Here is a 15240-nt window from a genome sequence, read left to right on the forward strand (position 1 = left end):
GTCAATTTAGACACACATGGACACTTAGTCTCCTTTTGGTACATGGTCAAATTATAACCCCATCTCCCTCCCACCAAAAAGCCTGTATCCTCTCTTTCAAATGCCTCCTACCCGCTGTCCCTCTCCCCCTCCCCTGGCCCCTCGCCCCAGTGTGGTCTGGGGCAGGGACAGGGACAGGACGTGGGGCTGTATCTGACAGGAACCTGAGGGGCTGGCCTGGGAGGGGATTGGGGCCCGGCTTCCTGAAGGGAGGATGGGCTAAGGCAGGCACACAGTGCCGCAGAAGATGCCCTCCTGGGCCCTCTTGGTGGCCACCTTCTGCCTCCTCCTGGCTCCCCCAAACCTGGCACAAGTCACCAGCCAAGGTGAGGTGTGTGGAGGGTGGATCTCACCTCTAGCTAGGAAGAGGGAGCCCTGGGAGGGATGCGAGTTAGGAGGCTCCCACTGGTCCCCTATCTTTCTCAAACATGCCTGGAAGGACCCAGAGCCCAACTCACCAGCTGTTCCTCAGATGCCTCCTTGCCGGCCTTGGATTCAGAGCCTCTGACCTGTTTTTCTCAAACATTTGAGGACCTCACTTGCTTCTGGGATGAGGAAGAGGCAGCACCCAGTGGAACGTACCAGCTGCTGTATGCCTACCCAGGGTATGTGCTGGGCTGTGCCCCACTCCCCTGCACCTGTCCTGTTCCTACCTCAGCTGAGCCCTGCTCCAGTAGCTTTCCCTGCCTTTGGCCCCATAAGACCATGGTCGGCAAACTGCAGCTCACATGCGGCTCTTTGGCCCCTTCAGTGTGGCTCTTCCACAAAATACGACCTGGGCGAGTCTGTTTTGAAGAAATGGCATTAGAAGAAGTTTAAATTTTAAAAATTTGGCTCTCAAAAGAAATTTCAATCATTGTACTGTTGCTATTTGGCTCTGTTGCCTAATGAGTTTGCCTGCCACTGCCATAAAAGAATTATTTCAAGTAGATGCCTTAAGTAGCCACTTAATGAACTGATGTGCTTTGGATATATCCAGCTCAAGCCCCTAATAACCCCTCATCCAACCTATCCCAGCACTGAGGGAAAAAAAAAAAAAAAAAGACAGTAATGGAAATAGAAGTAGGGCTTGGGGCCAGCCTGGGTCCTGGGGGTGGCTGGATAGGTAGGATGGACTTTTCCTATGCCCACAGGGAGGAGCCCCGTGCCTGCCCCCTGAGTTCCCAGAGTGTGTCTCCCTCTGGAACTCGATATGTGTGCCAGTTTCCAGCCCAGGATGAAGTTCGTCTCTTCTTCCCACTGCACCTCTGGGTGAAGAACGTGTTCTTGAACCAGAATCTGACCCAGCGGGTGCTCTTTGTGGATAGTGTTGGTAAGGGCCATCCTCCATCACCCTGGCTCCTCTATCTGCTGCCTGCAGGCTAGATCATAGAGTCAGACCAGTTGGTGCTCTTTCAGGACATGCATCCCCTCCATTACTAGACCCCCCAGATGCACCTCAAGACACCCTATCATTCCTCCCAGCCTTGGCATCAAGACCTAGACTTCATTTCACATCAGAGATACCCTGGCCCTCCCATCCTTAACCTATTCATTTACACACTCATTCAACAGTGCCAGGAGCAAAGCTAGGGGACAGGTATACAGAGATCCCTGCTCTTGAGGAGCACTGAGTCTAACTAACTTGGAAAGAGGTCACTGTTCTCATGAGGAAAGGAGAACAGGCTACAGAGTCTCCCGGTGCTGCCTTCCAAGAGAGCCAATCCAGCCTGTAGCACCCCCCTCTACAACCCATGGGCTCAACTGTAGACTGTGGCATTCAGAGAGTTCTGATGTGCCCTATTTTGCCCTCAGGCCTACCAGCTCCCCCCAAAATCATCAAGGCCATGGGCTGGAGCCAACCAGGGGAACTTCAGATCAGCTGGAAGGTCCCAGCTTCTGGATTCAGTGATTTCCTGAGGCATGAACTCCGCTATGGCCCCAAGGATCCCAGGAACTCCACTGGTCCCACAGTCATGCAGTTGCTATCCACAGAAACCTGCTGCCCAGCTCCGTGGAGGCCAAACCCAGCCCCAGCTCTGGACCAGGCTCCATGTGCACAGCCCCAACAGGATGGAGGAGAGCAGACCTCCCCAACTAGAGAAGTATTCTGGCCTTCTTCCGCTCCACTTCCTATCTCCTACCCCAAATTTTGCCCCAAGAAAGGACAGGCCGTACTTTGGGGATACTAGATTGGGTTGGTCCTTGGGGAGTTAGTACAAACTCTGATTGGTCCTCAGGAACTGTTTCTATTTAGGGATCTTCCACTTTGGATCATTCACACCAACAAAGTTGAGAGCTCCGGGCCTCCAAATGAATGGGGACTTCCCTCAAAACCCCTAAAACCATCTGAAACCCACTGACCTAGCCTCCAGGCTGTGTGCATATCTATCCAGTAAGGAACTGAGCATCTCTCCACAGGCAGGCTGCGGGGCTTCAAATATAAGAGATGGAGGCTATGTTGGCTGAGAGGCAGACCTAGATTCTGAGACTGGGATTCTTCTTTCAAGGCTCCGTCTCTGACAGGGATGAGTGGAAGCTGCCTCATCTCAGGGCTCCAGCCTGGAAATTCCTACTGGCTCCAGCTGCGCAGCCAGCCTGATGGGGTCTCCTTCCGTGGCTCTTGGGGACCCTGGTCCCACCCTACAACTGTGGACCTGCCTGGAGATGCAGGTGAGTCATAAAGGAATGGGGAGATGAAGAGAAAATAAAAAGGTCTTTAGGGAGGCATGGGCTGGACATGGAAGCTCTGATAATCCTGGTCCTTCCTGATGACCTCAAACTTGCTACAGAGAGAACTATGTTCAGGGAGAAAACAAAGAATAGAAGTGAATGTTCCAAGTTATATATGTAAAGATGATCTAGATATCATATAGAGTAGAAGCCTGTGGACCCTAATGTGACTTCCTTCTCCGATCCAGTGGAAATTGGACTACAATGCTTTACCCTGGACTTGAAGAATGTTACCTGTCAGTGGCAGCAACAGGACCATGCTAGCTCCCAAGGCTTCTTCTATCACAGCAGGCTGCGGTGCTGTCCCAGAGACAGGTGAGAGTTGAACTACTGGTTGAGCTTGATGTCATGGGAGAAAGGCACAATCTTGCCAAAAGAAGGGAGAAGTTGTTCTTGGTCCTCTCACTCCTCTCCCTGTCCCAAAACCCAATGGCCTCCATGCTCTCATCCTCCACTGGGTGTTTTATCTTCTCAACCTCTCTCCATTCCCACTGGGGATGTTTTGGTTTAGTTCAGTTTTAATCATGTCACCGGGACCACTGCAACAGCCTATATCCTCATTCACCTCCAATTCATCCCCCATGCTGCTGACAGAGTGACCTTTGTTAAATCAGATTTTGCCTGGCCTTCCTTATTCAAATATGTCCTGCAACTTTTCACTATCTATCAAATCCATCAAAATGTTGCCTTTTCCTCCCTCTCTAAAACCAATAAACATATCTTTAGGTGAGGATAAAATACTTTCTTCTGACAGAATTCCAGTTGGAAAAGGCTGATCTTGACTATACAGGATCCATGAGGGCAAAGTCTGTTTTCACTCACCAATGTATCACACTGCCTGAAACATAGTAGGTGTTCAGTAAAAAAACTGTTGAATGAATGAATGAATGAATGAATAATGAAACAAAACACTATTCACAGTTTTAGTGTATGTTTCCAGTTTTTCTATACATTTATATATGTCTATACATATACTTAATTTTCAGCATAAATTGCACATATCATTAAGAAATGCAACTCATTGTTATTAATAACTGCATAGATTTCCAAGTATACAGGTGCCTTGAATGGGTTCAAGGGTAACAAAACTGAAGTTATCCTTTCCTCCACCAAAACCTGCTACTCCTCTTATTGTCCTCCATCCTACCATCAGCTCAATTTTCCAGGCCGGAAACATGGCAATTACCATGGACTTCTGCCTTTTTTATACCCTTAAAGTCTAATCAGAAATACTTATTTATACCTCTTCAGTATCTCTTAAATCCATCTATTTCCCTTGACCCCCATTGCCACAATCTTATTTTCAGATTCTCATCACTTTGCACATGGAAACCATGAACAGTGTCCTAATGGATTTCTCTCCAACTCTACCCTCACAAATCCTTACCTACAAACTGCAGTTAGAATGATCTTCCCCAAGTATAAAGCCAATTGTGACAATTCCCTGTTTAAAATCTTTTAATGTCTCTGTAGTTACAACATGATTGAGTTCAAGCTCCTTAGAAAGGCCACAGGGCCATCCATGACCTTGGTCTGTCCTCTCACATTTACCATTCACCATCAGGCCCCCTTGTGCTAAAAGCATTCTACACCACTTCGAATTTCTCCCAAAGCATCGTATCTCTTATCTGTGCCCAACCATGTGCCTCAGATGCCTGTTTGTCCCCTTTGCCTCCTATTTATAGTCCAAGGCTCAGTTTAAGCACTGCCTTGTCCAGGAAGTATTCTCTGACCCTCCCATTTTGGGTAAGATCACCCGCCTTGATACTCCCCAGCCAGCCTGTGCACAGCACTGAAAAATACTGTTTGTTTTTCTGTCTCTCCCGCTGAAATGAGAGCTCCTTGAAGATTTCTTCTCTTTGTATTCATAGGGCCTAGCACAGTGCCAGGAACACAGTTTTAATAATTTGGTGAATGCATAAGTAAACATAAAATATGTTAAAAAAAAATATTATCTTAAAAAAAAAAAAGGATAGGCTTCTTTGTGAAATTATAAAGAGGTGAGAGTAGAAGCAGGATCACCAGTTAGACATATGCATTAATCCAGGTTGCCTTCCACAAGTGCCCCAAATGGTTATGAGAAACCTGCATCCCAGGTATGCGCCTTTAACTGGAATTGAACCTGCAACCCTTTGGCTGACACTCTAACTACTGAGCCCACCATCCAAGGCTGAAAACAGATTTAAAACGTTGGATGTTTTTCTGCAGAATGATGACGGTTTTAACCTTTGAAACAATCCTGTGAAATAGGTATTATTAACCCATTTTACAAATGAGGACATTGGGACAGAGATAAATCAAATAATCTGCCCTGTTATACACCAACAAGCCAAGACCTGAACTCTATACAGCCCATGCTACTTTCGTGTATCATCTAGCTCCTTTCTTAAGAGGAAGAGGCTGGGGGCACCAAAGCAAACGTCAGAAAACAAAAATTATGGCATGAAGATAGAGCAAGCCCTGGAGGCCATCCAAGAGAGGAGTTAGATTATAATCCATGCAGGGTATAGCTCCTGTGGGATGGAGAATATCAGGATTAGTCTCTGAGGCAGCAGGCCTAATTCAATGATTCTTTGGGCTGATTCTTAGAGACCCCATCTGGGAGAAGTGTGAAGAGGAGGAGAAAAATCCAGGAGTACAGCCCTCCCAGGTCTCCCACTGCCACTTCAAGTCACGAAATGACAGTGTTATCCACATCCGTGTGGAGGTGACCACAGCCCAGGGCGCTTTTCACAGCTACCTGGGCTCCCCTTTCTGGATCCACCAGGCTGGTAAGAGCTTTCTTCCTTTCTGCTCCCACATAGCCCCTCCCCCGACTGCATCGGACCCTGTGCCCAGAATCACCAACTCTTGACACTTCTGACCCATGGCCCTGGCGGCATGATGTCCCATGCACAGAAGGGCTTAGGCCAGTCCCCGATGACATCCCTGTAGTGCGCATCTCCACTCCAAACTTGCACTGGAGGGAGGTCTCCAGCGGGCAGCTGGAATTGAAGTGGCAGCACCCATCATCCTGGGCAGCCCAAGAGATCTGCTATCAGCTCCGATACACAGGAGAAGGCCATCAGGACTGGAAGGTAAGGCCAAGGAACAAATGCCCACAGACCTCACCATACAGGGTATTCCTGAGTTTCATCACACCTGTTATCAGGGGTGAGGGCATCCGTGTGTCCATGTCTAGGCTTGCATATCTGTGTTTATATGATTCAACTGGTATCTTAACTTCTCTTTGGCATCCGATACTGCTGACTACTCCCATTTAATATTTCTCTTCCCTTTGCGGCTGGGATACCTGTCTCTCCTGATTCTCCTGCTGTCTCTCGGACCAAACCTTCTCATTCTCCTTTCCTGGCTCTTCCTTTTCCACCCTTCCTTGATATGTTGTGCTTCTTACAGGCCCATCCTAGACTCTTTTCTAGATAAACTTAGTATACACTTTCCTTAGGTCAGTGGTAGGCAAACTGTGGCTCACGAGCCACAGGTGGCCCTTTGGCCCTTTCAGTGTGGCTCTTCCACAAAATACCACGGCCTGGGAGAGTCAATTTGGAAGAAGTGGCATTAGAAGAAGTTTAAGTTTAAAAAATTTGGCTCTCAAAAGAAATTTCAATCATTGTACTGTTGATATTTGGCTCTGTTGACTAATGAGTTTGCCGACCACTGTCTTAGGTGAATGCTTCAACTCCATGATTTTAACAACCTTATATTAACCACCCCAGACTTACCATATGGGAATAAACTTCTACCACAGGCAAATTACTTAAACATTTGAAGTCCCAATTTTCTTATTGGTGAAATGAGAATAAATATATCTACCTCCCAGAGTTAAAGTAAAGATTAATTATATAAATACCTAGCACACTGACTGGCAGATAGAAGGTACTCATATATATTAGTTAAATCTTAGTTTCTTTCTCTACTTTTATTCTTATTTACCACCTACACAGCATATACAACTTCTTACCAGATAGATCTACCTAAAGCCAACACAGGCATTTCAGACTCATAAAAGTAGTCCCCCCTTATCTGTGGGAGATCATTCAAAGACCCCTAGTAGAGGATTGAATCCATGGACAGCACCGAAGTAAATGTATACTATGTTTTTTTCCCTATAAATACCTACATACACCTTATGGTTTCTCTTTGGCATATCCAAATTACCAGCATCGCTACTCTTGCACTTTGGAGCTATTAAGTAGAATAAGGGTTAGTTGAACACAAGCATTGCAATACCTTGACAGCTATATAGGGACAATCAGGCAGGACAAAGGGATGATTCTCATCTTGGGTGAGATGGAGCAGGATGGTGTGAGCTCTCATCATGCTACTCAGAATGGCAAGCATTTAAAAACTTACAAATTAGCCCCAGCCAGTTTGGCTCAGTGGATAGAGCTTCGACCTTCGGACCAAAGGGCCCGGGGTTCGTTGTAGTCTCCTCCCCAGCCTGGACCCTGGTTAGGGTCCTTCGTGCAGGAGGCAACCAATCGATGTGTTTCTCTCACATCACTGTTTCTCTGTCTTCCCCTCTCTCTCCCACTCTCCCTAAAAACCAGTAGAAAAATATCCTCAGGTGATCATTAATAACAACAAATAAAAATAAAGATATATAAAACAGCTTAAGGGAAGCCACTACAGTTAGGTACATTAAAAAAATAAATAAATAAAAACTTACAAACTTTACTTCTGTAATTTTTTATTTAATATTTTTAGAACATGATTGACTAGTAGGTAATTGAAACCATGCAGAGTGAGACCATGAATAAGGAGGGACTACTATATATCCAACACTTAACTCATTTAAGCGGTTGATTAATTTATACATGTGTATACACTCATATAACCATTATCCAGACCACAATATGTTATTTCTAGCACCCCGGAAGCCCCTCATACCCCTACAGTCACACACCTCCCTTCCCAGGTAACCGCTATTCCAACATTACTATTGATAAGTTTGATTATTGTTGAAAATGGAACCATACAATATTTCTTCCTTAAACTTATTTCTCCTCTGTACCCTGTCTCTGACAATGGCACCACCACTTACCCAGTTATGCAAGCCTGGAATCCTCCTTGATTCTTCTTCCTTTTGCCTTGTCTCTTCCCCCTAATTATTAACAAGTTGAATGTTTTGTACTAACAGTCCTCCAGGCCCTCCTACCACTGCCTTAGCCTCATCTGACTGTCCAGCCTGCCTACTGAACTACTCTGTAGTCCCCAATCAAGCAACTCAGGCAGTACTAAATGCTCCTTTGTGCTCCTGGTGCTTTACTTATATCATTATCATAGCACTAATTACTCGTAATTATTTATTTTTTTGCGTGTCTTCCTGAGTAGTCATGCAAGGGACCATGTTTCATTTACCTTCTTCCCCAGTGCTAGCCCAATATTTGGCGTATCACAAGCAGTTCATAAAAGCTTGCTAGATGATTAAGTTCATAAACTTTCCCTGCTTGTGCACAGGATACTTGTACCCTCTGCTTGGAATCTGTCCTTGGAAGCATAATTCTGGCAGCCTCTGCTGAATGCGTGTGACTTGCCAAGGATCCTTAGTGTTTGAATGTCTGGGATTTCATTGCTTCTGACAGGTCAATGTGTCCCAGCCAGTGTGCGTGCACCAGGGTCTCTGTAGAGTATCGTGTGTATTTGTGTCGGGATGAGTAGTTCTCCACGCAGATGAGGTCTGCGTGTCAGGGTGTCAGGGTGCGCTTCTCTCGAGGTGGGCTTGCCTCGGGTATAGTGAGGCCGCAGGAAGCGGGAGACGTTCTGTCTTTAAATTCCCGCAGGGATGCATGCTTCCTGTCAGTGAGGCATTTTGAAGGGATCCGCTGAGTTTCAAAATGGTAGGGTTTGGGACCAACAAATGCGGATTTCTTAAGGGCCGGATGCCCGCCCATCCGCACCTTCTCGCTTGTCCTCTGCGCAGGTGCTGGAGCCGCCCCTGGGGGCCCAGGGAGAGACCTTGGAGCTGCGCCCGCGCTCCAGCTACCGGTTACAGCTGCGCGCCAGGCTCCACGGCCCCACCTACCGAGGCCCCTGGAGCGCCTGGTCCGCCCCGGCGAGGGTGGAGACCGCCTCGGAGACGGGTGAGGGCCTCGTCGGGGCACAGGCGGTCTGCGGCTGCGCAATTGGAGGGCGCCCGCATTGCGCACGCGCGGCGCCCGAGTCGACGAGGGGCGGGGCCAGGGTGGGGCGTGGTCAGGGTAGGGCGGGGCGGGGCGGGGCGGGGCGGGGGGCGGGGCTCCGGCCTGGGGTGGCGGAGGTCTGACTGTTTCCATCCCCGCAGCCTGGATTTCTCTGGTGACCGCTCTGCTCCTGGTGCTGGGCCTCAGCGCTCTCCTGGGCCTGCTGCTGCTGAGGTGGCAGTTTCCTGCGCACTACAGGTACCGCCCGGGTCAGGCCGGACACGGGCTGTGGGCATGGCGGGGCCGAAGGCCTCGAAAGAAGCATCCCAAGCCCTTTGACACCCACTTTCTGGACAAGTGCAAGCCCACACCTGTGGCCTCAGCTGCGTCCTGCAGGTCTCCCCTGGGAGTCGCACCGCTTCCTAACACTCTGACCATGCTTACTGTACTGGACGCCTCAGACTGCCCCACCTCCTGACTCCTCGTCTCAGGAACAAAGCTACTGTCCACCTGTCACCCGAGCCACAACACTTGGGTGCCTCCCTCCTCCTTATCCAGTCTGATCTGGGCTGGTCATTTCGCCTCCTCAACCTCGCTCAAACAATGGCTCCTTTTCTCTAGCCCTGCATGCGCTACCTAACTCACTGAAACAGAGCCTCTTCTCCCTCCAGTTTGTCCCACCCAACCATTCTTCCTAAAATGCACACATGAATTTATCATGCACCTCTTTAAATCTCTGTATAGCTCCCCAGGATAGAGTTCAGGTTCTAGAATGACAAGCAAAGCTCCACCAGATCTGGCCCCTGCCAGCATTCCCATCTTCTCCCACCCTGTTCATCAGTCTTGCCAAAGTGTTGATGATTTCCTCCACAAGTCAAGCGGTTTTATTTCTCAGCACCTTTGCACATTATGTACCCTCTATCCGGAATATTCTCCATGGATGAATACTACCCATTTATCTTTAAATAACTCTGTTCGCCAACTCCTGAGAAACCTTTCCTAGCCCTCCTCTATTTGCTACTCCCTTTTACCCCTGGACAGACTTCTATCATAGTACCAGTAGCATTCTACTACATTTGTTTCATTATGTCTTCCCTAAACCTTATGTGGTTGTCTTTATTTATTTTTTTAAAATATTTTTTATTGATTTTTTACAGAGAGGAAGGGAGAGGGATAGAAAGTTAGGAACATCGATGAGAGAGGAACATCGATCAGCTGCCTCCTGCATATCCCCCACTGGGGATGTGCCTGCAACCAAGGTACATGCCCTTGACCGGAATCAAACCCGGGACCCTTGAGTCCGCAGGCCGACACTCTATCCACTGAGCCAAACCGGTTTGGGCTATGGTTGTCTTTAAATCCTCAGTACAGTGTATGCTAAATAGCATACCCTTAAATAAATGTTATTAATAAATGACTTATTTATGTGGGAAGACTAAGGTTAAAGAGAAATGTCATTGGAAGTTATAAGCAGGAAACAGACTTCATACCACCTCAGTCTTTCAATTGGTAATTTCTTTTGATTCTTGAAGACACAGCTCAGAAAGCAAGTTCTCAAGGCAGCTTCTTTTTTTTTTTTTAATATATATTTTTTATTGATTTTTTACAGAGAGGAAGAGAGAGGGACAGAGAGTTAGAAACATCAATGAGAGAGAAACATCGATCAGCCTCCTCCTGCACACCCCCTACTGGGGATGTGCCAGCAACTAAGGTACATGCCCTTGACCAGAATTGAACCCGGGACCCTTCAGTCCACAGGCGACACTCTATCCACTGAGCCAAACCGGTTTTGGCAAGGCAGCTTCTTTTGATGGTCCTCAGCTATCATCTCTCTTTGAACATACCTGTCTTTGAACTTTTAATATGCAGGTGGGAATGTAGCCTGTATGCAGGTAGCCAGATCCAACAAAAAAGGGGAAAAAGAGGAGGTGGTGCTCCTTTTTCCCCATTTATCAGATAACTCACTCCTTCTCCCTGGAGAGACATGAGTGAGGTTCACAGAAGAGGCCTGAAATGTTGTTCAGCTAAAGTCCCTCCATGTGGAAATACGAACCTAAAGAACCAACATACCTTAATCCATACTCTTCCCAGATAGATCACCTTCCCCTGTGACTTAATAATAAGCCCCACTGGCTCTCTTCGTTCATTCATTAAGCTAATTACCTGAGCACCTATTATGGGCCACACTCTGTTCTGCACACTGGAAGTACAGAAGTGAGCAAATACACAAACTCTTTGCTGTCATGGAGCTTACATTCTTCTAATGGGGTGAGACAAAAAAAAAAAAAAAATAGATACAATAGCCGAAACCGGTTTGGCTCAGTGGTAGAGCGTTGGTCTGCGGACTGTAAAGTCCCAGGTTCAATTCCGGTCAGGGGCATGTACATTAGTTGCAGGCACATCTCCAGTGGGGGGTGTGCAAGAGGCAACTGGTCGGTGTTTCTCTTTCATCGATGTTTCTAGCTCCCTATCTCTCTCCCTTCCTCCTCTCTGTAAAATATCAATAAAATGTTTTTTTTAAAAAAATAGATACGATAACCATAAATACACAATAAGTCAAGTGTTATAAAGAAAAATAAAGCAGAGCAGAAGATAAAGTAATGGGGAAGAGAGGTGGTACTGTTTTAGCAGGGTAGTCAGGGAAGACCTCTTTGTCAGGATGGCATTTGAACAGAGACCTAAATGAAGCAAGGAGAATAAATTGAGTGTTCCAGACAGCAAAAAGGAAGTGCAAAGGCCCTGAAGCAGAATGTTTGAGGTCACTCTGTACCACTCCTTTTTTTTAATGTCCCCACCAATACCCTCCCCCACCTGAGGTTTCCTTTGCACCTATGCTCTTGCTTTTATTACCTTGACTACACTTTTACCTCTCCAAGCTTTACTCGCCCACCTCAGAGCCTCCCTACTGCCCCACCTCAATGTTCTCCTCCCTCCCACCTCACTCCCATGTCTCAATCTCCTTTTTACCTTCTCTCCCAGGAGCCTGAGGCATGCCCTGTGGCCCTCACTTCCAGACCTGCACCGGGTCCTAGGCCAGTACCTTAGGGATACTGCAGCCCTGAGCCCGGTGAGTGCACTCCCCTCCCTCCTACCTACCACAAGTCCTACAAGGAGCTGGATCCTGCACACACAACAACTTTTCCAAGGCCATTGCCTACCAGTGTTCCATCACCCTAGGCCTTCCCCAAGCCAAACCCTCCTTCCTACACAATCTGGGTCTTCTGGCACAGGGACCTGCTAATCCAGCCCCCCTTTCCTCTCATCTCTCCCAGCCCAAGGCTGCAGTCTCAGATGTCTACGAAGAAGTGGAACCCAGCCTCCTTGAGATTCTACCTAAGTCCTCAGAGAAGACTTCCCTGCCCCTGTGTCCCTCCCAGACCCAGATGGACTACCGAGGACTGCAACCCTCTTGCCTGGGGACCATGCCCCTCTGCATTTCCAGTGTGCACCTGCCCACGGCTGAGTCGGGATCCTACTGCACCACTCACATTGCCAACCATTCCTACTTACCACTGACCTGTTGGCAGGCTCCTCGCTCCCAGTATCCTGGACAGATCCAAACCCTCTAGACCTTTCTTCCCACCCTCTCTACCTACCCCATCCCACCCCACCTCACTCCATACACACCTCAGACCTCACTTCCACCCTCTTTGTGAATCCTTGTAGCTGGGTTTCACAACACTGTCTTGCAGTACTGCTGATGACATAAATCCAGGAGCCTCTTTCCTCAGGCAAGGCTTGTTTATTTGATTAAGCTCTAATTTCTTCCAGCTTCTTTCTCTCACCCTTTAATGCCACACTTGCCCACTTCTCATTTGCTTTTTGGACTACTTCAATTAGTTCTTCTATTACAAATTTGCTAAAGAAACTGCCCAGGCAAAGTTCATCTCAAACTTTCTAATTCAAGATCCAGTAGGATCTTGTTAACCCTCCATTTATCTCATCTCTCTGTGGCATTTGTCACAGTGACTATTTGTTTCTCCTTTAAATTCTCTCCTACCTTGGCTTCTGTGACATCATGGTCTCTCCTGGTTCTGCTCCTCCAATAGTTAAGAGCACAAACCCTGGAGTCAGCACTGAGTTCAATTCCTGTCATCCCACTTACTAGCTGTGGCCAAATAAAGTCTTTGAGCCTTAGTTTCTCATCTATAAAACAGGGGTAATGGAACCCTACAGAGTTGTGAAGAGGATTAAGTGAGATAATCTAAGCACAGTGCCTAGGATATAGTGTTGAATATATCTGAATGGTCATAATTATTCTTTCTTCTTCTCTTATCCTAGCATCTCTTCTACTCCTAAATTATAGCAGTCTCTCAAGAATCCATTCTTTTTATTTCTTTTTTGTTTTAGTTAATGCTCACCCAAGGATGTTTTTCCATTGATCTTTTAGAGAGAACGGATGAGAGAGGGAAAGACAGAGAGAAACACTGCAGCCCTGGATCCTTGCCTCCTGCAAATGCCCCAACCAGGGCCTGAGCCAGGGAGGAGCCTGCAGCCAAGGTTCGTGCCCTTGACCAGAATCAAACTCTTTGGTCCATAGGCTGATGCTCTATCCACTAGGCCAAACTGGCTAGGGCTCAAGAGTCCATTCTAACAGTCTCCAATTCCATCCATTTTCATTGCCTTTACTCTATGCTGACCAAAGTTCTTGTTCCCAGCCCAGATTTCTACTATAGCACCTGTGATGCCTATGCAAGCAACTATTTGCATGCCTGTCTCCTGCTACTACGATTGTGAGCTCCTTGAGGGCAAAGGCTCTGAATTGTCTTCCTCCCCCTCCCTCGTCCCCTCGTGTCCCCCCGCTCCCCCCCAGTGCTTGGTGCATGGGAGTAAGCCTTCAATAAATGTTTTCTAAATGAATTAAATCTTTCTGGACACCATCATCTTAACCCCATGCCAACCTCCCTCATCCTCTAAGCCAGTGGTCGGCAAACTGTGGCTCTCAAGCCACATGCAGCTCTTTGGCTCCTTGAGTGTGGCTCTTCCACAAAATACCACGGGCCTAGGTGAGTCTATTTTGAAGAAGTGGCATTAGAAGAAGTTTAAGTTTAGAAGAAATTTCAATCGTTGTACTGTTGACATTTGGCTCTGTTGACTAATGAGTTTGCCAACCACTGCTCTAAGCCTTTCATATACAGTATGTGCTTCAGCCATTCTGGCTAGAGATGATTCTCTTGATCCATTCAAATTTTCAAACAAGGGTATTTTTTAGTTGTTGGTGTTTTGTTTTGCTTTTTTTTTGGGGGGGGGGATTGTTTGTTTTTCTGGCCCCAAACATACCCATTGTATCAATTAGGGTCTTGGCAAAAAAAGATGGCACACTCAAACTGGGTATCTTGATGAGAGTTTAATAGTTATAAAGATGAGGCAGGATTTTTAAAAATCATCAAGGAACAGTGCAATATCCCAGGACTAACAACAACTGGGAGCTGGTTCCACCCCTAGGCATCAAAGGATAAGGAGAGAGAGTAGTTACTAGACCTGAGGAGAGTAGCTGTGAAAGAGGGCTGCTTGGCTATCCATTTAGGTAGAGAGATACAGCCAACCTGTGGAGACATGGCAGGGAGGAGCCAGGGGAATAAATAGCTCAAGGTCACTCTTCTCCCACCCTCTGATCTCTGTATTTGCTAGGGTTAAACAACAAAAATGATTATCTCACAGTTCTGGAGGCTAGGAGTTCAAGGTGTCAGCAGGGTCGGTTCCTTCTGAGGCTGGGAGACACAATCTCCCCTAGCTTCTGGTGGTTTCCTGGCAGTCTTTGGCAGACCTTGTCTTGGTAGAAACATCACCCTTCTCTCTGTCTTCATTTTCCCATGGCATTCTCCCTGAGTGTGTGTGTCTAAATTTCCCCATTTTATAAGGACACCAGACATACTGGATTAGGGCCCTCCCAAATGACCTTATCTTAATTACATCTGCAATGACCCTATTTCCAAATAAGGTCACACTCTGAAGCACTGGGACTTAGGAATTCAACATATGAATTTGGGGGACACAATTCAACCCATAATATCCTCCCACTGGTGGAACCCAAACATAAACCAAAGCCCAAGGAAATCCATTGACACAGGCCATATGAATCATCCTCATAGGGCACAGGGCAGGGTGGAGAAGGATGAAGAGTGGGTCTGGATGGGACAAACGGATGACATCCAGTGTACTAATTTTCCATCATTCCTTCCCCTCGTCATATTCAAGGCTTCGACTTTATTCTTAGGGACTCAAGACAGGGATGAGGCCCAAACCACTGAACCTCTCACCTTTACACCCACTCTACCATCATGTCCTAATCACTTTTACTTCTTAAATTCCATTTCCTCTATCTCCACTCAACTACATACAGCCATTTAACTAATATCTTTGCCTG

At 47.1% G+C, this 15240-nt stretch overlaps 1 protein-coding gene across 2 annotated transcripts; it reads left to right on the forward strand.

The window, feature by feature from the left end:
* Positions 1–274: 274 nt before the first annotated feature.
* Positions 275–13725, forward strand: MPL (MPL proto-oncogene, thrombopoietin receptor; the record flags this gene model as incomplete). 2 transcript variants are annotated; one of them, XM_084872118.1, is made up of 12 exons in its annotated part: positions 275–365; positions 512–644; positions 1173–1351; positions 1834–2123; positions 2529–2691; positions 2940–3066; positions 5341–5522; positions 5686–5828; positions 8675–8834; positions 9035–9131; positions 11853–11940; positions 12146–13725. In XM_084872118.1, the coding sequence occupies exons 1-12, from the start codon at positions 287–289 to the stop codon at positions 12440–12442; spliced, it is 1938 nt and encodes a 645-aa protein (XP_084728244.1). In that variant the 5' UTR covers positions 275–286. The 2 variants fall into 2 exon arrangements, with proteins under 2 accessions (XP_084728244.1, XP_084728245.1); XM_084872119.1 differs by lacking the exons at positions 8675–8834; positions 9035–9131; positions 12146–13725 and having other exon boundaries at positions 11853–11918.
* Between the last annotated feature and the right edge of the window lie 1515 nt (positions 13726–15240).

The sequence above is a fragment of the Pipistrellus hanaki genome (genome assembly GCF_964339955.1).
Source record: "Pipistrellus hanaki genome assembly, chromosome: 2".
In the NCBI taxonomy this organism is placed as follows: Eukaryota; Metazoa; Chordata; class Mammalia; order Chiroptera; family Vespertilionidae; genus Pipistrellus; species Pipistrellus hanaki.